The 21,090-nt window shown below is 42.0% G+C and overlaps 1 protein-coding gene across 1 annotated transcript in view; it reads left to right on the top strand.

Annotated features, from left to right (window-relative positions):
• CFAP47 (cilia and flagella associated protein 47) overlaps window positions 1-21,090 on the top strand; it is a 734,432-nt gene that overhangs the window by 81,918 nt on the left and 631,424 nt on the right. The window contains exons 15-21 of the mRNA XM_019528459.1: window positions 293-537; window positions 2,390-2,520; window positions 3,449-3,571; window positions 4,340-4,471; window positions 8,234-8,311; window positions 11,146-11,290; window positions 16,958-17,052. Of these exons, the coding sequence (XP_019384004.1) occupies window positions 293-537; window positions 2,390-2,520; window positions 3,449-3,571; window positions 4,340-4,471; window positions 8,234-8,311; window positions 11,146-11,290; window positions 16,958-17,052 (949 nt within the window). The remainder of the gene's footprint in view (window positions 1-292; window positions 538-2,389; window positions 2,521-3,448; window positions 3,572-4,339; window positions 4,472-8,233; window positions 8,312-11,145; window positions 11,291-16,957; window positions 17,053-21,090) is intronic.

Consider the following 21,090-nt stretch of genomic DNA (forward strand, 5'->3'; position numbering starts at 1 on the left):
CATTTGACCCCAGTACTCTTTCCTGCCATGGCAACGGGTCGGACTAGATGATCTACTCAGGTCCCTTCTGACCTAGAAACTATGAAACTATGAAATGTTATGTCCCAACTATACAGTAAGAGAGTAAAGAATTACAAATAGTAATCTTTCGTCATCTTTATAACTGAGTAAGCTTAACATGTATCATATTTTAGAGGAATTTTCTTGCTCTTTATGACTATATGCTGTGTAACACTTATTTAATAACAAATGTATACATAATTGATTGGATCACATATTTTCTATATTGCAGATCTGTCAGTTACACTATAAACAACAAACACATGGGGCATGTACTGGTAACTGCAAAATCATTTCCTGTTGCTCTTGAGTTATCTGTAAAAGAGCTGATTCTAAATCCTACCCCTGGCTTCCTAGCAGGAACAGGTTTTAGAGCTACCATTAGATTATATAATCGCAGAAATTATTTTGCTGAATTTACTTGGACTCCTGTAATCACAGAGAAAGGAACAGCATTTTCTATACGGCCAGCCAAAGGTACGGTATGCTTTAAAGTTATTTTAAATAATAGGCAAACAATAAAGTGTTGTGTGTGTATGTGTTTAAAGTTGGCTAAAATTGAGTGAGGACAATCGGTTGACAAAATGAAATAAGATATGGGTCAAATTTCCTGGAAACAAAAAACATTTGATGACAAAGCCACATAGGATAGAAATGGACGTAACTTGATGAATTGGATCAGTTTTGCAGCACAGCTGATCTTGTTCACTGGGTGAAACACACATCACCTTGTTTCCTGCCCACTGATGGTATAGAACAAAGAGTGATATGTTCTCCTGGGGCTTGAGATGCCTGGTTTTGTGAACCCTAGGATTTCCAAAGTAGGATGTCCCTTAATTCCTGAGAGTGCTTTCCTGGCTTACCCAGACATATCCCTGGAAATAATGGGGGTAGGTCTGGGTAAGTGGGGAAAGTCTGTGTTTCCCTGCTTATGCAAACCCACCCTTAGGATCTTTGTGGGTACTTCTAGGTAAGCAGATAAAGTTGGGCTTTCCCCTAGACCTAGACCTGCCCCTGAAGATCCCTGGGCAGGTCATGTTAAGCAGGAATATCCAGATGTTTCCTGCTTATCCAGACCCACCACTGAGATCACTAGGGACCTATTTGCATAAATGGGGAAATCTGGGAATTCCCACTTACCTAGGCAGTCCCCAGAGACTCTGGATCTGGGTAAGTGGGTCCCAGTGTGAGGCAGGGACACAGAGGATTCCTTGGTTCCCATGCCTCCATGTTGGGACTCATGTGGGCTTTATCTGCTTATGGAGACTTGCCCCAACTTTTACACTTAAAAAAGCATCCTGAGATTCCCTGGAGTGCCTCTCCATAAGTGGGGAAAGCTGGGCAGGTGCTCTGGAGATGGAGGGGACCTCAAGCTCCTGGAGCACCTGCCTCAGGTGGATGGATAGTGTAGACAACTCAGTTTAGGCCACCTTCACTCTCCTTCCAAAGAACAGTAAAGCACCAGAAGATATTACTACCTTTTGTGCCACTGATTTACTTCTGATGTGCCACAGCAAAGGGAATGGGTGTTTATTTTCTCACCGTTTGTGCTGCTCTAAAAATGTTTATGGCAGTACAAATGGGATGTCAGGCAATGTCTGTTTCTGCCGGAAGGTGTCTCAAACAGAATTATTTGCTCAGGCTGCTTTCATTATATAAACCAGAAGGTGCCTAAGAACCTAGGTTATGGACAAATGAATTACAGTAGATTAATAAAGGGTGGGAATTTACCATGCTGCAGCTGACATGTGGTAGCATTCCACAGGTCCACTCTTATCCAATATTAAATTAATGTCAAACCAGAACAACTTAAACCTCAGTGAAATCAGAGTGCCATCTATCTTTCAGAAAGATAAGACTGGGACTGAGACTGACTGAATATAGTTACATTATTAGTTACTACTTAGAAGCATTATCCAAAAATCCATGTATACTAGTACTTTATTTCTGTGATAGGTTTAAGTCTGAGTTAGCACTGTGAATATGGGCATTTTTCTTATTTAGAACTGTATAATTTCTAATTTAAAATATGTTGTGATGGATTTTTCTGTCCTTTTTATTTTTCAAACATCCTCTTTAGGTAACATGAGTTTACTAATTCATACGTAAAACAAATTTGTGACTACATTTTGTTGCAGTTAATTGACAAATCAGATTGTGTGACTGTTATGCAAACTCAGAAATAAGATTTAATCTTAACTGTTTAATTATATTGCTTAGCATCTTTGAAGATCAGAGTGTTAATCTCTAATAATATGAATCCATCACCTTCACTAGGCTTTTTTATATTTTAGTGATTAAGTGGGTAATTATTTATGCATATTTGCAGGCATTGTAGAGGCATACAAAGATCTGGAGTGTGAAGTGGTTTGGCATCCAGGCTTCTGTTCTCCAGAAACAGGAGAATTCAAGTTACATGTGCATCAGGGAAACACACTTAAGCTGAAATGCCTTGCAAAGGTAGTATTCATCCAATGTTTTAATATGTTGCCTTTTTCTATAGAAATATTTTTTTTGTCATGTTTATTTTACTATATATTTGATATATATGTATTTTAACAGCACTATTCTGTATTTTAAACAACATATGGCTCTAGGAATAGTGTCCAATAAGATGTATTCTTCCATTACCCTGCTCTCCATATCCCTGCTCCTTGATCCGTTTTGAGTACGTTCCTCTTTTTATTGGTGGGGTGCTTGGGTTGGTATTGTTAGATAGACTATATTATGTGTGCTGTGGTATATTAGTTAACAGAAAACTAATTGTCATCTCACTTGTGAACTTGTTCTGTGTGGATAAGTCAGTCCAGTCCAGTCACATGCCTGTTCAGACTTTCCAGATAGTGATGTAGGAAAGGATAGGATTGAAATAGAAGAGATTTATCTCCTTCTGGAGGGTATTCTATACTAGGCTGGGAATGGATTATGACATCTTGCTGGGTCAAAAAGTGAGGAAAAGAAGTACATCGTCTATGCTGTTTTCAGCACACCACAATAAATGGTTTAGTAGATGAATGGGTATTTATATATGTCTTCACAAAGTTCATCAGGATACTGCATTGGAAAAATTCCTAATTACACTATGGTTTGCAAATAATTCATTTTTGAATCTAATGGTCTTAGTGAACTTTAAGTGGATCATGCAGAAAAGGTGTTAATTCTAAATATATTTCTATTTTGTGATTTTATGGGGGGTTACTTTGAATCTAAATGATTTTTCATGAGACAGGTATATCTTGCCTTTCCTTTACATTTTGCTTTTGTGCACCTAATCTGTTTAATTTATGCATATTCATGACAATGTCTGGCTCATTGTGAATTTAAAATGTATTGGCTTATTTATTAATATTGAGTTGTGTTAAAATATTTGCTTTCTTCTTTTCATTAGCTTGGTGCCACTAGTGTTCAGTTCATGGAACAAAGGATATCTTTTCATCATGCTCCTTTAGGTTTAACTACTTGCAAGACAGCCATTATTCAGAACACAGGATATAATCATGCATACTTCCAGGTGAACTTGAAATAGAGCTGCTGTACATGGTTTTTTTTCTGTATTTTTTTTTCATGTTTAGTTATTAGAAGTGTCCCCAGTTAATTCTTTTTCTTTAGGTAATAATTCTTTTTTTCTGCATAGTGTAATTACCCTTATCAGACTCCTTCCTTGTGTCATTTGTATGTTCTCATTGGAGTTCCTGCTATTTCTTCACATGGATGTTTTAACTTGTAACTTTGTTGTTTGCTTTTGTTAATAATGCTGTCTTCTTTACATCAAGCCATCCAGACCATGCTAAGTGTACAAAAATATGCTGTACAAAATAAGAACGGAAACTTTTTAGACTTACATAGCCTCTGGGAAGCTAAGCAAAGAATTTTGCAAGCAGAAAAAACTTTTCTTAATAAGAAGCTGTTCCTATAGTCCATATTTGTACTATAATGATATGGAAATTGGCCCTTCTGATTATTGGAATAGACACTGCATTGGATATTCTGGAGTTTTGTTGAGCTGTTACTTTCTAATGCTATGAAACGCTGCTTTCGGGGGGTGGAATCAAAAGTTACAAACCTGGGTTACAGAAACAGCATAATCTGGTCATTTATTTAGGTCCCTGGAAATTAATTACATTTCAAATAGCTGAAATTTTGACCTACATTTTCAGATTCATAATTTTATGAAGATTACATAGTGAAATTGTAAATCTTTGAAATGGAGACTATCTTAAATTCTGTTATAGCATACATTTACAGCAGTATCAACGTTGCATATTATTTGGATTTGAAGGTTCTTGATTCAAACCCTGTACCTGGAATGACTATTGTGCCATCTCAGGGCATAATACCTGTGGGAGGCTGTTCTGATCTCAAGGTCTGCTTCACCCCCAATGCAGTAATGAAGTTTGATACCAGAGTGGAGGTACAACACATCTGAATAACTTTGTATTGGAATTTGAAAAAGTGTGTGTGTGTGTGTGTGTGTGTGTGTATGCTCATGCACAAGTCTTATGTACTAATCATGCTGTTCACCAATCCAGTCCTGTCCCATCCAGTATAACTTTCCTAAAAGTAGCTGTTAGTGTATCATTTCTAAAAGTATAAAAACATCTCTTTACTGCTTTTCTGTTAAAATACAATAATTGAGGTGACAAATTTTTATTATGAATACATCTGACTGTGAAGTTTTCTTTTTGTAATGAATGTATTATAGTTAAATATTTTATTGCCAACAAGACTCTACCATGTAAATAGGGATTTTGAAAGGATTTAAAATCATTGCATTTAGAGAACTGTCTTAAATTTCAAATCTGATGTTTCTTTAGGAGGTATGTGAATGTAAATATTAATAGGACCACAGAAAAGTAGGGTTGGAAGGGACCTTGTGAGGTCAACTAGTCCAGCTCACTTCACAAGGCAGGATTGTCCCTGACTAAACCATTCCAGCCAATAAATTAATGATAAATTCGCACTCAGAGCAAATGCATATTTCTTAAAGTAATAGTTTGTGTGCATTAAAAATGTTTCAAGCAGGTTGGTAAAGAAACTAGTTAGATACCGATACAGGGAATGTTTGAGAATGGAAATGATCAGTCAGTAAATGTATCTGCACAATTTTCTGCAGTATAGAAAATAATCTGTTGAATTGAATGATGTTTTGCACATCATTCTCCCAGCATATGATATAAGCAAGTTACACTTAAAGTGGAAGCTACTTAATCCTGTGGTGAGAGAATGGAGCCCTGTCATCAAGTCTTACTTTTAGTTTTGTGTTGTATAGCGACGCATTGAGTATAGATGCATTTTGAGATCACTTGTCAGCTCATTATAAAAGTGGATTTGAATTTAGGGGTCCAGTACATACCTGAGCTGCCTTTGATGTGTACATGAATGCGTTCATTTTGCTGGATTCATCTTTGCTCATATCAATAGAAAAAAATACAGATTTCAGAGGTTTAAAATACATGCTATCATGTGACTGGGCCTGGTTACCCATTCAGATCCCAGTACTATGTTCTCTACCTGCTGCTGTTTCCTACACTAGGGTATATGACTTGGCAGCCACTACTCTGTTGCATATCCTGGCAAAGCGCATGATTGCTCTGGGCCTAGGGGCTGTAACTTCTTTCTTCCATAGCTTTCTCAAGTGACTTGCCTCCAGTTAAGTGCTGGAGTCTCCTTTGAGTTCCTGCTTCCACTGGATAATTTTTCTCCACCCATCCAATTCCCTTTTCCCATAGAAACCAGAAATCGGTGAGTTCCATTCCATTGTTACTGCTTTCTATAAGTCCTCACCTAACAGCAAAATCTGAATATTACCTTCCACCTACTTCCCTTCTTCAATTATTACTTATTGCTATTTAGTGTTCCAGGGCCCCCTCAGCGTGTGCAAGTAAAGACTTGATGGCCTCTAATGCATGATACACACAACTGTGCACCCTGCTATGCCACAAACTGGCTCCTCTGCACTGGCAAGAAGCAATCTCCCTTGGCTGGGAAGCCCCTCAGTTAAGGAGTTTTGAGCTCCAGGGGTGCTTCATGCACCTCTGGGTTTGATGGATTGTGGAAGCAGTGATCTACCAGGCTCAGAGGTTTCACATACCCCTAAGCCTGGGAGATTGCAGCTGTCATGATTCCCTAGGCCTGGGGGTTTCACGCATCCCCGGGGCAGCTGTGCCTCCCAGGTGCCAGGACTCAGTGTTTACAGCTGCAGGACTCAGCATCAATCAGCTGACAGGGCTCCCAGCCCCAGGGGAGATCCTATTGTAGGTGCAAATTGAAACTAGTAACATCCACCTATGAAATTAGTACACATTTTTGAGGTCTAACTTTATAGTTGGTTGGATCTTTTTATGGAATGATAGCTACTTTGCACATGTAGCTGGTCTTAAGGTAATTGCGCAATGAACCAGTTAACTGCATGATACCTGTACCATGTAGATGGGGCCCAACAGATCTATTGTTTGCTAACCTGTATGTGGCAAAGTGGGACTCCCCGACTAGCCACAGTGCTAGTTGACCCACTTGCCTTTGGGCTCACCACCTGCCTGTCTCACCCACCATGCCTTGGTGGTAATTAATTAAGTTTGTTAATTAAGGCAGGAGGCTGCCCATTCTTGCCCCAATGCCAGGGGGCACTATCTGCGGCTCCGTTCCTCCCCCACACCGCAGCCCAAGCCTCACAAGTGGCATCCAGATGACACATTACTCCTGGCTTACAGCTGGACAAAGCTTAGGCCTTTTCAGGCCTCAGTTTCACACACATTCATACTACCCGCCTCTCACACTCCACCCTCTCTCACGGGTCTTTCATGCATTGACAACTTATTCTGCCTTGCTCCCTCTTTGAGCAGGCCCCTTAGGCCATTAGGCTTTATCTAGTTGGTACCTTGGGTGGTAGATGTACCATCTTTTGGGCCTCTCCTGCAACCCTGGCTGGGGCAGTGGCCAGCCAATTACCTGACCAGGTCTAAGCTTGCTCTGGCCCCTTGCAGGGCAACTCTATATGCTCACACGCTCTGGGCTCTCAGCCCTTTGGTTCTGCTCCCCCACTGGGGTCCCTCCTCTTTGCTCCCTTTCTAGGGCCACCCCTCACCAGCGCGTTCTTAACTCACACCATGAGTGGTGTTCTGGGGTCTTGTGGGGACTCTCACTGCCCCCCGAAACCAGCAGATCATTGTGTTCACTATAGGTCTTTTGACCCACACTCAGCCTCCCAGCGGTGGAGGACTTACTGGGGTTAGGACTCATCCCTATCTCTAGGACTGAGCCCCCTTACTCAGCCTCTGGCCCAAACTACAGCCTTGGGCGTCTGAAGACATACCTAGGCTTGCTCCTCTCACTTGGGCTCCACACCGGCCCCTTCACTCAGGCTCCACACCGCTCCCTTCACTCGGGCCATGGGGCTTCCCTCCCCAGTGGGCTTAGGTGGCCATAGCTGTGCCTGGCCCCAACTACCTTTCCTCAGGGTCCTACGCACCACAGGTCTCAGGTGGCTACAGCTGTGCCTGGCCCCACTCCTTCCAATGGTACATAATCCACCCGAAGGTGAGGGCTAGGGTTAAGGCACCCCTACCCACCTTTCACCGGGGTGATAACTGGCCTGGCATTTCCTGGTGGGTCCCACTCCACTGAGAGCCCACTAGGCCACCCACTCCTGGCAGGGTGCAGTTTTAGGTCATGCCCATGACCAGGAGCCTCCAAGCCATCCTCTACAGCTCCTGCCCTTACCTCCAGGATATTGCATGGAGCCTTGCAGCCAGGCAGTGTTACTGCCTGCCTTGCCAACAGCAAACTGCTTTGTTTATATGGGCGGCCAGAGATCTAAAATGGCCACTGCAATCAAGCACCTGGTGGCTGCTTGGCTTCACTCTTAAAGTGGCAGGCACAAACAGTGCCCCGCCACACTGTGACTTCATAACACACGTGAATCATTATAGAGAACAAATAGCATTGCTTGTACTTCATCATTATATGTTAATATTGAAATTAATTTAGATTGAGGACAGTTCCTTTCATGGAAACTGAAAAAGAATATTATGGCTATGTCTTTCTGTTGTCAGTTTTTTAAAGCTGATTTTTCAAATTTGTTATTTAAAGTGTCTAGTATAGTAAAACTGCTGTGATGCTGGAGTAGTGTTGTAACAAAATTGCTAAGAATTTTACTTTTTTTTCTATGAATTAGGTAGCAGTTCGCCACACAAAAGCATTAGAACTTAGGATTGGTGGATCTGTAGAGACTCCTGAAGTAGGCATCAACATAGTAAGTATTAGTATCATAAGTTATTATTCTAGATAGGATTGGTGTTGTTTAGTTTTCTTTGTATTAAACTTTCAATGGGAGGTGTTACAGTTTTCTTCCCTTAATTCACATTTTTCATTATTTTTCCTGTAAAATTTTTCTTAGAAATTAAAGGGATTGACTTGCAGAGAGAGATTTTAAATTAAAAATACGTATGATAGCTTGACCAAATGACAGCTGAGAGATTTACTTACAGGAAAATATGAAAAGGCTATAAAGGTGAAGAACAGAGGTTTTCTTTAAGGTAGCCCAAGAGGAGAAGTGAAATTAAATGAATCAACAGAAAAATGTACTGAATTGGGAAACTGCACTGGTGGTGCTGTCTCCAGGCTGTGGTCCAGGGAAGAGCAAATGGCCAGAACAATGAACTGTCTAGGCAGCTGATGAATAAAAGACCTTTTGAGCTGCAGTATTTTCATAGAGAACTATAGAGAATCATAGAGAAATAGGGGTGGAAGGGACCTCTAGAGGTCATCTAGTCCATGCCCCTGCCTGAGAGAGGTTCATTCCTGTCTAAACCATCCCATGCAATCCATAACTTAAACTCTGTACAACACTGCCCTAACACCCTAACCTGCTGCAGGCAAAGCAAGGGAACCACAACAGCCATTGTCCTGCTTCTATGAAATGTCAATATATGCTCAAGAGATCCTGGGTAGAGGGCTACCTCCTCCACTATAGAGGAAAGTAAAAGTTCATACCAATCAATGGCTGTCCAACCTTTTTTCTTGAACAACTCCAGTAATGAAGAGTCCACAACTTCTATACCATATCTACAGCATTCCCTTCATCCACCCAAGTAGTTACTTTGTCAAAGGAGGAAATCAAGTTGTTTATCATGATTTGTTTTTCATAAATCCATGCTGGCTGCTTGTGATTACCCTTTCCTCCTCCACATGCTTGCAGATGGGCCTTGGGAAGGTACTGAAGCCTATCCTAACTACAGGCAGTTCTCGATTTACAGTGTTACAAGTTGCAATGTTTCACACTTAAAACATTTATAAATTGACACAGTATTTCAACTTTATGATGTCAGTTTCAGCTTTACAACACTTGATCTGATGTGATGCCATGCCAGCGAACAAGTTCGCTGCATTGCCCATCTCCTTGGAGAGCATCTGTCCAAACTTCCTTGGACACTTTTTTTAAGAAAGCAGACAAGACTCCAGAAGAACCTGCAGCCAGAACTCCTGAGAAGACTCCAGCCAAGAACCCTTCAAAAAGTCCAACCAAGAGCCTTTCAAAAAGTCCAGCAAAGTCACCTTAAAGAAGTCCTTCCAAATCAATATGATTGCTATTTACAGTATTAAAAAATTGGTTCTGAGTTGCAACATTTCAACTTAAGACGCAGTTTTCAGGAACCAATTGTGTCGTAAGTCTGAGGACTGCCTGTGCTGAGGTGAGGCTAACTGGGCTGTAGTTCCCTGGGACATCCTTTTTTGCCTTTTTTTTAAAGAGGGGCACCATGTTGGTCTTTTTCCAGTCCTCTCGTACCTACCCATCCTTACGAGTTCATGAAGATCAAGGGTTCCAAGATCTCTCTTGCCAGGCCTTTCAGGACCCTGGGATGCAGTTCATGCTGCCCTGCTGACTTGAATTACTTCAGACCCAATAAAAGCTCTTTGACTGTTTCTCTGATCTCCTCCCTCAGCTTGCCTCTTTCTTATCCATATAATCTTTATTAGGTGTCTAGCTGCAACTTATTTTTTTGTGAAGACTAAGGCAGTTGAGTAGCTCCACCTTTTTTTGCAATTTCTGTTAGGAGTCCCCCTGATTTTCTAACAGAGGACCTATAGCATCCTTCGTCCTTCTTTTCTGGCCAGCATACTTATAGAACCTCCTTTCCCAGGTGAAGCTTGTTCTTCATCTTTGCCTTCCTGATTTTGTCCTTGTAGGTTCTTGCTATTTCCTGATATGATACCTGCTCATTTTTCTGTTGCCTGTATGTTTTCCATTTGCATTTGAAGCATCCTAGAAGCTCCTTGTGCAGCTGCATTGGTCTCTTACCTTCTGCTTCCATCATGTCAGGACAGTTCCTTGTTGGGCGCCCATTACTGTGCCCTTTAGAACCTCCCAGCCTTCCTGGGTGCCTTTATCCTTCAGTCCGTCTTCCCATGGCACCATGCCTGTTAACTCCTTGAGTCAGATAAAATCTGCTTGTTTGAAATCTAGTGTCCTAATTTTTCTGATATCATTCTTTCCTTGTCTTAGGATTTGGAATATTATCATGTTGTGATCACTTCCTCCCAAGTTACCCATCACTTTCATGTCCTCCCCCAGTTCATCCCTATTGATCAGGACAAGATCTAAGATTGATTCCCTAGCTGTATACTCCACCTTCTGGAACAGAAAATTGTCCTCCATAAAAGTTAGGAACTGGCTTGGCTTGTTATGTTTGGCTGCATTGTTCTTTCAGCAGGCATCTAGAAAATTGAAGTCTCCTATCAGTACCTTCCCATAGCTTTAAGATAAATTTGTTACCTTGGTCTCCCTCATCCACCTCCTCTTCCCAATTAGGTGATCTTCCCCACCATTATATTGGTGCTTCATCTTTCACCTTCCCCTGTCACCCAAATGCATTCTGTTTTGCTGAATTCTTCTTCTTGAACCAGGGAACAAGTGTATGTGCTTTTGACATAGAAGGCAACACCATAACCTTTTCCCTCAACCCTGTCCTTCTGAAACAGAGTGGAGTCATAAGAGCTGTCCCACCACGTCTCGGATTTTAACGTACTGTTGAAGTATATTCATGGCCTAACAGTGCTCTAGCATTAATATTTTTCTTAAATTTACAGGAATCCTTCAACTTTGATGGCGTTTATGTTGGTTCTACCCACACCATTCCTTTTTTGCTGCAGAACAAAGGAGTAGCATGTGCCAGGGTAGAATTTGATTTATCCAAGTATAAAGACTTTAAGTTGAACTTTAACGACCAATCAGGTATTTTCTTTTATTATTTCAGAATTGTAGTTCAACAGAAAATATGAAAAAGTGAATCCAAGCTTAAAGTGTTCTGTGAAGTACTTACTATTACTTAGTTTTTATTATAAGTTGAGATAACATTGTTTTTATAAAAAAGGTATTCGTTTACCTTATCTGGACTACTTTATACATGCAATATAAATCAGTATTCCACAGTTATGATTTGAAAATGCTAGAGAACAATACTAGTGATAAAAACCAAGACCCAAAATAATTAGGAAAGTCAATTTTAAAAAATGAAAACAATAAGAAAAGACAAAACTTTGAAGTGACCTAATAGAAAAGATTACAATGTGAAAGGAATTAGTAGGATTAAATAGGAAGCTAGGCAACTAGTTGACCAGGAAAAGGAGCATTACCATAAACTTGAAATGGAGAAAATGTTCCAGCTGTACCCTGATAAGTTATGTGGTGACAGACCACCGTGGCCCTCACATGGCATTGGTTCAAAATTGTTGCCTTGCAATAAGGCCATGGATAATGATAATGTATTTTTAATTGCTTTTGAGTTAAGATGTGGATTAAATTATTTTGTCATTGTTCCACCTGCTGAAAATAAGTTCAGCTTTCAGGGTTAAACTGATATTGCCAGTGTACAGGAAGGAATTTTGAGTTGTAGAGGATGTACACCATGTCAACGGTTACTTATGAAAATCAGAATATGGCTGAGGCATGACTCATTTGAGTGATGCTTAGGGGCAAATGCATCTAAACTAGTGGTGCTCAACCTTCTGGCTCCATAGGCTGGATGAGTGGTGTGGAGCTGTCCACTAGCTGAATCCATCAATCCATGAGCCAGATCCAGTCTATTATAGGCCAGTCTATGTGGGCCTAGTCTCTTACCCTCTGATCATGTGCGTGGCTCTCCTCTGGACTCTCTCAAGCTTCTCCACATCCTTCTTGAATTGTGGAGCCCAGAATTGGATGCAGTACTCTAGTTGCGGCCTCACCAAGGCCTAGTACAGTAGGAGGATGACATCCTGAGATTTATTTGAGAAGCATCTATGGATGCAAGCCAGAGTTTGGTTTGCTTTACCAGCTGTGACAACGCATTGGTGCCTCATGTTTATCTTGTGGTCAGTCATGACCCCCAAGTCTGTTTTGGCCACAGTGCTAGCGAGCATAGCATTGCTGAACCTATAAGCGTGTTGCGGGTTTTTTTCCTGAGGTGGAGTACCTTTGCATTTGTCGGTATTGAATGTCATCAGGTTTATATCCGCCCACTTTCTAAGTTTATCCAAGTCAGCCTGGATCACCAGCCTATGCGTGGTGTGGACACTCTACCCCAAAGTTTGGTGTCATTGGCAAACTTGGCCAGTCCACTTCTGACACCAGTATCCACATTGTTGATAAAGAGAAGAGGTCCAAGGATGGAGCCGTGGGGGCACCACTGGTCATGGAGTGCCATACAGATTCACTTCCTTCAATTACCACTCTCTGGGTCTGGTCTCAAAGCCAATTCTCTAGCCATCGGACTGTGATGTAGTCGAGGCCACAGTTGACCAATTTTTCCAAGAGGAGATCATGGGACACCAGATCAAAGGCTTTTTTAAAGTCCAGATATAGGATGTCAATCTCTTCTCCCTCATCCAGGTGATATGCAACCTGGTCATAGAAGGAGATGAGATTGGTCAGGCAAGACCTACCCACAACAAACCCATGCTGGCTATCCCTTCATGATGTTGCCATCAGCCAGCTTGTCAAAAACGGCCTCTTTCATAATTTTTTCCAGAATCTTTCCAGGGATTGAGGTCAAGCTGATTGGCTTGTAGTTCCCTCAATCTACTTTCCTCCCTTTCTTGAAGATGGGGCACCACATTTTTCTTCTTCCAATCTTCAGGTACTTCACCTAAGTGCCAAAAATTTTTGAATATCATTGCCAGTGGCTGGGCTATGATGCCTGCCAGCTCCTTAAGTACTCTGGGGTGCAGTCTGTCAGGACCAGCTGACTTGAAGGTACCCAGTTTCTCAAGATGTTCGTTCACAAGATTTACACTGATGCTGGGTATAAATTCACCCTCACTCAGGCTGTTCCGCATCATGCTAGGCAAGGAAGTCCCTTTGGGTTGATGAAAAACTGATGCAAAGTACCCATTAAGGAGGTTGGCTTTTTCCTGGGTGTCAGTTGTCCCATTTGGTTTAGTAGGGGTCCAATGTTACCTTTGCTTTTCTTCCGACTTCCCACATATCTGTAAAAGGACATTTTATTGTCCTTGATGCATGTAGCTAGAAAGAGTTTGGTTGCAGCCTTGGTTTTCCTAGTTTGCTCCCTACAGGTACGGACCAGTGCAGAATACTCCTTTGTGGCGATTCCTGTCTTCCATCCTTTATAAGCCTCTCTTTTCGGTGAGCCAAGGGGATTGCTGTGCCCCTTTGCTATCTTTCCTTTGAGATGGGATGGACATCCCTTGTGCTTTCAGGATCACTCCCTTAAGGAGCAACCACTCCTCTTGGACTCCTCTCTCTGTCAAGTCATGGTCTCTTAGGGCTTGACAGCAAGCCTCTTGTGCTAATCAAAGTCAGCTTTCCTAAAGTCTAGGACTTCTGCATTGCTGGCTGACTTGCTAGCTTTGCGACGGATAGTAAAAGTGATCAGCTCGTGGTCACTGTCTCCCAGCTTTCCTTTGATTCTTAGGTTGTTGGCTAGATCATCCCCTTTAGCTAGTACCAGGTCCAGCAACGCTTTACCCCCTGTTGGTCCATAGACTCTTGTGTCAGGTAGAGCTCATCCACACACGCAAGGAAGCTTTGTGACCATTTGGATTTGGCTGAGTGCTCTTCCCATGTGATGTCTGGGTAGTAGTAACTTTATAGTTGGTTGGACCTGGACAGCAATAAGCAATAGGTTTCTCCATCTTAGCAGATGTAGGATGACTGTTGAAAGTACTGAAAGGATGCTGGACATGCCTTATGACTACACTGGATTTCAGGGAGCCAAATATTTTCTTGTTGTCTCTGCATGTTGTGCTTTAAGTAATACTTGGGTATGTCTACACAAGAAGCTGACTGCACAGCAGCCCGATAAAACTGTGCAGTAGCTTTGCATGGCAAAAACCATGCTGAGACGCTACTTCATAATAGTATTAGGCTACTACACAGTAGCATCACTTCAAAGGCATTCGGCACTACTGCACAGTAACTCTGGTTACTGCACATTTATTTAGTACTTGCTTATACAAGTACTAAATAAATGCACAGTAACTATGGCACAGTAGTGTCTCATATACATGCACCCCTGGAGAAGCAAAGCAGGAAACATTACTGGTGGGGTTGAGGAGGAAGCAGAAGGACTAATTTTGATCAGCAAATACAAAGGCAGTTATAACAGCAAATCAAGGTGCTGTATAATTAGGGAAGTCTTAAGAACACACTATGACAGCACGGCACAATCAGGGCTACTTTATACTAATTTATGCTATTACATGATTAATCTGTACTTGGCTTGTATATAAATTTGGGGGGCAGTCCTCAGGGTAGCTTGCAACTCTATTTCTGGGTTTTCTGCATGTTGATGTTCACCCTGGAGTGTCAGTGTATTGGTTGTGGGAGCCCTTCTTAGAAGTATGTGTGCAAAGCTTACAGAATACCAGCTTGAAACTTTTACAGAGATTGTGCCAGAAGACAAAACGGGATATCTTAGCCCAAATCAACATGAAACTCTACATTGTATAATGAAAGTGTGGCTGAAACTGCCTTCACCAGGGTAATTTAAAAAAAAAGTCTCTTAGCTAGACACAAACTACCTTTACCACTTTTTACCTATTCTAAAGCTAAACTTCACAAAAAATAGCCCTAATCATTCCCTTATTCCCTGAATCCATCCACAGCATACGTGTAATCTGGTTTGGATTCTCAGGCTGGAAAACCAAAGGAGTGTTGTCTATTTTTATGTTACATGTTTAGTTCACAATCATGTTCTAAATGACCTGTTACTGGATGGCTTGCAGGGCTTAATTTGTATTTCCCATGTATTTTTCCCATGTACTTTATTTGCTTGCAACATACATTTTGCTGGTGTTAGTGTATTTCTTTCCCCTTTGCAATTGATTTATATCACTGCAAATTCTGTTCAGCTTCCCTGTGAAAAATATGCATTTGGAAATTCTTTTGGATTTCTTGTCGTATTTTTCAGTTTTTGCCTGAGACTCCCAGGGCATTCACTTCAAAAAATACTTCCTTTGTGCCCTGACATGTACAGAGAAGCATGTGGGGGAGGTGGGGCAGGGGAAGCCTGAGACACTGCAGGCCAGGGTGGGGGTTTAAACCCCTCCCTAATTAGAGCATTCTGCTGGGGCCTGGCCACGCCCCTCCCTCTCAGCTCAGCCTTGTGGAAGGAAAGGGAGGGCTCGCTTTAGCACCCCTCCTGGCTTCTAGCTTGAGTCACTGTAGGCATGTGCCTGCATTTCTGGAATGAAAAGGGATTGTCTATCCACCTCCAAATCAGTTCAAGCTTTGCAGGTTAGACTAGCCTGTAAAGATTGAATCATTTCAGGCTTAGGCTTTTTGAATGTCTGTCCCTAGCCTAAAAGTGGCAGTAGTATGTTTACTATTGCTTTATGTGGAGCCATGCGTGTACACTTGCAGTGTTGGGTTTGCAGAAGTAGTTTACCAGAGAGGCATTTTCAAAATATGCTGGGGTTTTTGAAGATTGTGAGTGGCCTTCTCATCCTAAGGCAGTTTACAATTCTGACTGCAAGAGCCACCGTTGTACAAGTAGAGGCACTGTGGAATTGTTGCTGGATTGCTGTTTGTATCTGGTACAAATAATGCATCATCCACATGAATGTTGTATTGTAGTAATACTTTTGATATAGGACTTTTGCTGTTCAAAAAGTGTTTTACATCAGTGAAAACTCAAGGTTTTACTGACAAGAGCTGAAATTGAAAGTGGATGCATGCAAGGATATGCCAACAGAAGGCAAGTTTTAGTCTGTAAATGTAGATCAGGCCTGACAATCAAGGTTGAGAGTCTATATTGTGATACTTTTACAGAAGCAAAATTATGGCTATGTAGTCTTCACTTATATTATTAGTTACCTTTATATTTACTTAGTATTTTTTAGCCCAAGGCATTTATTTAAAAAGAGAAGAAACCACAAATAGCTTGATTTACAATGATGATTGTCAAATGACAGTGACTTTAAGGAAGCTGTTGGTGATCTGTACTTCTCGGGTTCAGACCCTAAATACATTTAAAAAATACATTCAGTATTGTCACACTGGGAAGGAACATGAATGACTGGTGGCTCCCAAGGCTGGGGGAACACCATTTGTAGGCACCAGTGGCGACTGCCCACAGATGTCAGTGATGGTGTTAGCAGTCGGGGGGAGTGGGCAAGGATGGTGAGCAGCAAATGGGGATTGCCCGCAGATGCAGGTGGCCACGTCAGCAGCTGGGGGCGGGGAGTGGCATGACAAGCAGCAATCACCCTCAAACTGGCAGTGGCTTCAGTGGCAGCCAAATTCAGGGGGGACATGTGCCTCCCCTATGCATCACCTATGCGATGGAAGTTTATGTATTGGGAATCTAGTTGTACTATTATAGCCTGAAAAAATAGGTTTCATGTATACTGTAATGGCATGTAAAACTGATTGATTGATTGATTTATTTATTTATTTTTACAGTTGTTGACCATTATCCTCAGAAACCTTATTCATATTCTGTGGAGTTAAAAGGAAAGTCAACTTTACAATGCTCAATATCCTTCACACCAAAAGAAGTAAGTTTGTGAGGCTGCAGTAATTATATTAACTTAGAAGAATATCTTTAGGTTCTTTTTAAGACTAGAGAAAAAAGGCATCTTATATTTTGTGAGACAAAAGTACTAAGTCATTGAAAATAGCAAATATGTAAGTAATAATAGCAGCTTTGGAAAATAATCTGATTTTTAAGAAGATAAACTTGGAAGTCTGAAATATCATGTGTACAATTGCTTTACTATTTTTTCTTTTGTTGATTTCCTCATATTGAAGTGAAAGGTACAACTGTATTGCTTCAAATACTTTTTTAAAAGAGGAAAAATATGCAGAACCACAGTAAAAAAAACAAAGTAAAAAGGAGACTGTATTGCAACCAAATTGCTCCCAAAATTTAAAGTAAATAACTTATTGCAAAGCTTGCATGTCTTGACTCTGAACTCCCCAAAAGGCTATAAAAAGAATATTTAAACATGCTGTAAAATGTTAAAAGGCTCCAATAGATCATAAAAACACAGAGTCATAGAAAATTAGGGTTGGAAGGAACCTCAGGAGGTCATCTAGTCCAACCCCTTGCTCAAAGCTGGACCATTCCTAATTATATCATCCCACCCAAGGCTTTGTCTGTCTGGGTCTTAAAAACCTCCAAGGATGGAGATTTTACTACCTCTCTGGGTAACCTGTTCCAGTGCTATATTACCCTTCTAGTAACAAAGTTTTTTCTAATATCTAACCTCAGTTTTCCTTGCTGCAGCTTCAGCCCATTGCTCGTTGTTCTATCATCTGCCACTACTGAACAGTTTACTTCTGTCCTCTTTGGAACCCCCCTTCAGGTAGTTAAATCTCTGTCGGTTGTCTTGTCTCCAGACCAAATCAGTTCAGATCGCTCAACCTTTCTTCAGAAGTCATGTGCCTCAGCCCCATAACTATTGTTGTTGCCTTCTGCTGGACTCTTTCCAGTTTGTCTACATTGTTTCTTTAGTGGGGTGCTCAAAACTGGACATGCTACTCCAGTTGTGGCCTCACCAGTGCTGAAGAGGGTGGAAGAATCACTTTCCTTGGTCTGCTGGCAATGTTCCTACTAAAGCAGCCCAGTACACCATTAGCCTTCTTGGCAACAGAGGCACACTGTTGACTCCTATTCAGCTTTAATGTCCACTGTAACTCCTGGGTCCTTTTCTGCAGAATTGCTGCTTAGTCAGTCAGTCCCCAAGCTGTACTAGTGCACGGGATTGTTCTGTCGTAAGTACAGCACTTTGTACTCGTCTTTGTTGAAGTTCATGAGATTCCTTTTGGCCCAATCCTCCCATTTGTCGGGGTTAATGTGAATCCTAGCTCTACCCTCCAGCATATCTACTACTACTCCCCACAGCTTGGTATCATCTGCAGACTTGCTGAGGGTACACTCCATCCCCTCTTCCAGGTTGTTGATGAAGATATTGAACAAAACCAGCCCCAGGACCAACCCCTGAGGCACTCCACTTGAGACTCGCTGTCAACTAGACATTGAGCCATTGATTACTACCCTTTAATCCCAACTATCAAGCCAGTTTCCTATCCAGCTTAAAATCCATTAATCCAGACCATACTTCCTTAGTTTGCTTCCAAGAATGTTGTGGGAGATGGTATCAAAGCCTTGCTAAGGTCAAAGTATGTCACATCCACTGCTCTTCCTGCATCCAAAGAGCCAATCATCTCATCCTAGAAGGCAATCAGGTGGGTCAGCCATGACTTGCCCTTGGTGAATCCATGCTGACTATTCCTGATCACCTTCTCTTTCAAGTGCATTAGAAATGGATTCCTTGAGGACCATGATTTTTTCAGGGACTGGAGGTGAAGCTGACCAGTTTGTTTCTGGAATGCTCCTTTTCCTCTTTTTTAATGATGGGCATTGTATTTGCCCTTTTTCAATTGTCTGGAACCTGTCCTGATTGCCACGAGTTTTCAGAGATAATGGCCAACACCTCTGAAGTCGCATCAGTCAACTCCCTTAGCATCCGCAGGTGTATCGTGTCTGCCCTTATGAACTTGTACACATCCAACTTTTCTAAATAGTCCCTAACCTGTTCTTTTGCCACTGTTGGCTGCTTACTTCCTCCCTAAACTGTGCTGCCAGATGCAGTAGTCTGAGAGCTGACTTTGCCTGTAAAGTCGGAGATTAAAAAGGCATTGAGTACTTCAGCCTTTTACACATCGTCTGTCAATAGGTTGTCTCCCCCATTCAGTAAGGGCCCACTCTTTCCCTGATCTTACTCTTGTTGCTGATGTTTCTGTTTAAAGTAAGTAAATAGCGTATTTATGGTTTTCAAAAAAGGCTGTAGTCATGAATATTGAAAGGTAAATTGTATTCAACTGTTTCAGAAACAGAGGCTTTGGGGTTTAACCAACCCAGTACATTGACTTATAATGAATTACTTAAGTTTAGAGACATTTCATTATGGGGTGGGGGACAAAATATCTCCTCCCCTTTGTTTTTGTTTGAAGTAAAATGTGTCTACTATTTACATTAAGGGTCATTCAAAATAATATTTACATAAATGGTACTTTATGTCTTTCTAGTTTTGACTTGGCTTCTCTTTGATGTTCATTGTTTTACAATTTCTTTATCTGGAGCTTGCTTAGATGAGAAAATTAGTGCGCGGTAAGGTAGGGTGTGACTTGACAGTGCACTTCCTACTCTGACTTCCACAGTGCTCTCAGGGGCACGCTGAGAATATCCATGTGGGAATTATCATTGATTAGTTAATGTCCTGTAAATTCATATCCCAGTGTATTTCCTTGAGGCTTGTTTCCACCTCATTTACATCTTGTTAATGTAGCAGTGAGTCAGTAGTAAGTAACCTGTAGTTTTGTGCTTTGTTCCAATAGCTACTAGTACGTTGGGACACTAAGGCCATGTGCAGACATTTGGCGGGGGGGGAGAATGGGATTAGGGGGAGGTTAGATCAAGTTAAAAATGGGTCCCTGATCTAACTTAGTTTGCCCCAGTATGGACCTTACTCTTGGACCTTGTCTCAGTGATGGGAAATCAATCTAAACCTCTAACAGTATAGAAGTTTTGCGCACACTGATCAGTGTAAAAATGGCAGAACCTTGTCTAAAATAGATCTGGATCGATATACACTCAAATTTTATTTGATTTATGTTAGACTGGTTCATCGAATTTCAGTACGGTTAACTGCACAGTCCCATGGCTGGAAAAGCCCAGTTACTCACCACATCCCTGGCACTGAACTTTTGCTACCTTCCCCCCCGCCCCCAGGCACTGGGCTATTTTTAGACCCTGGCCCCTTGTGTCACCACCCCCCCTACGCTCACCTACCCCCACCCCCATCCCACAAGTTGCTCTGGCTGCCACTTTTGCCAGTATTTGCCACTCCTGGGACCAAGGAAGTAAGTATCAGTAGGGAGAAGGGCAGGAGGAATTCAGGGGTAGGTTGCTGGAGGGGTTGGGGAGCTAAAAAATAGCCCTGGGTCTCCCCCAAGTACCCCCACTGACACTGAGCCTCCACGTTTCTGCCAAACCCACCTGGACCCAAGCAACACCCCCCTCAGACACCATCCGCCCTTCCAATCACTCCCACGGATCCTGGCTGCACCCCATTCCCCCTCTGGATCCTGCTTGTCATCGTGATACCTCCTGTGGATGGTGCCTGCACCTCAGATCCTGCCAATCCTTACTGTTGCCCCTGATTGCCCTTCACAATCCCTCCTATGGATGCTGCTTGTCCCTCAACCCCGCTGCACATTCCCAATCCTCTCCAAGTCTGCTATCCAGTCAGCCAGGACGGACCATTCCAGGAGGTTCCTAGCTGAGATACAGGACCTCCACTTAATCCAGGAGGTGCACAGTCCCACCAGAGGAAACGCCCTGTTGGACCTGGTCCTGGCCACAGGCCAGGTAAGGAGCTTCCAGGTTCTTGACCACCTGGACGATAGCAATCATTGCTTGCTGGAATTCACCATCCAGCGCAGGGTGTCAAGAGCCTGCAGCAAGACGGTAGCCCTAGACTTTAGGAGGGCCAACTTCAACAAGCTGAGGAGACTAGTGGGAGAGGCGC

This window comes from Crocodylus porosus, unplaced genomic scaffold (assembly GCF_001723895.1).
Source record: "Crocodylus porosus isolate Cpor-Errol unplaced genomic scaffold, CroPor_comp1, whole genome shotgun sequence".
Taxonomy (NCBI): domain Eukaryota; kingdom Metazoa; phylum Chordata; order Crocodylia; family Crocodylidae; genus Crocodylus; species Crocodylus porosus.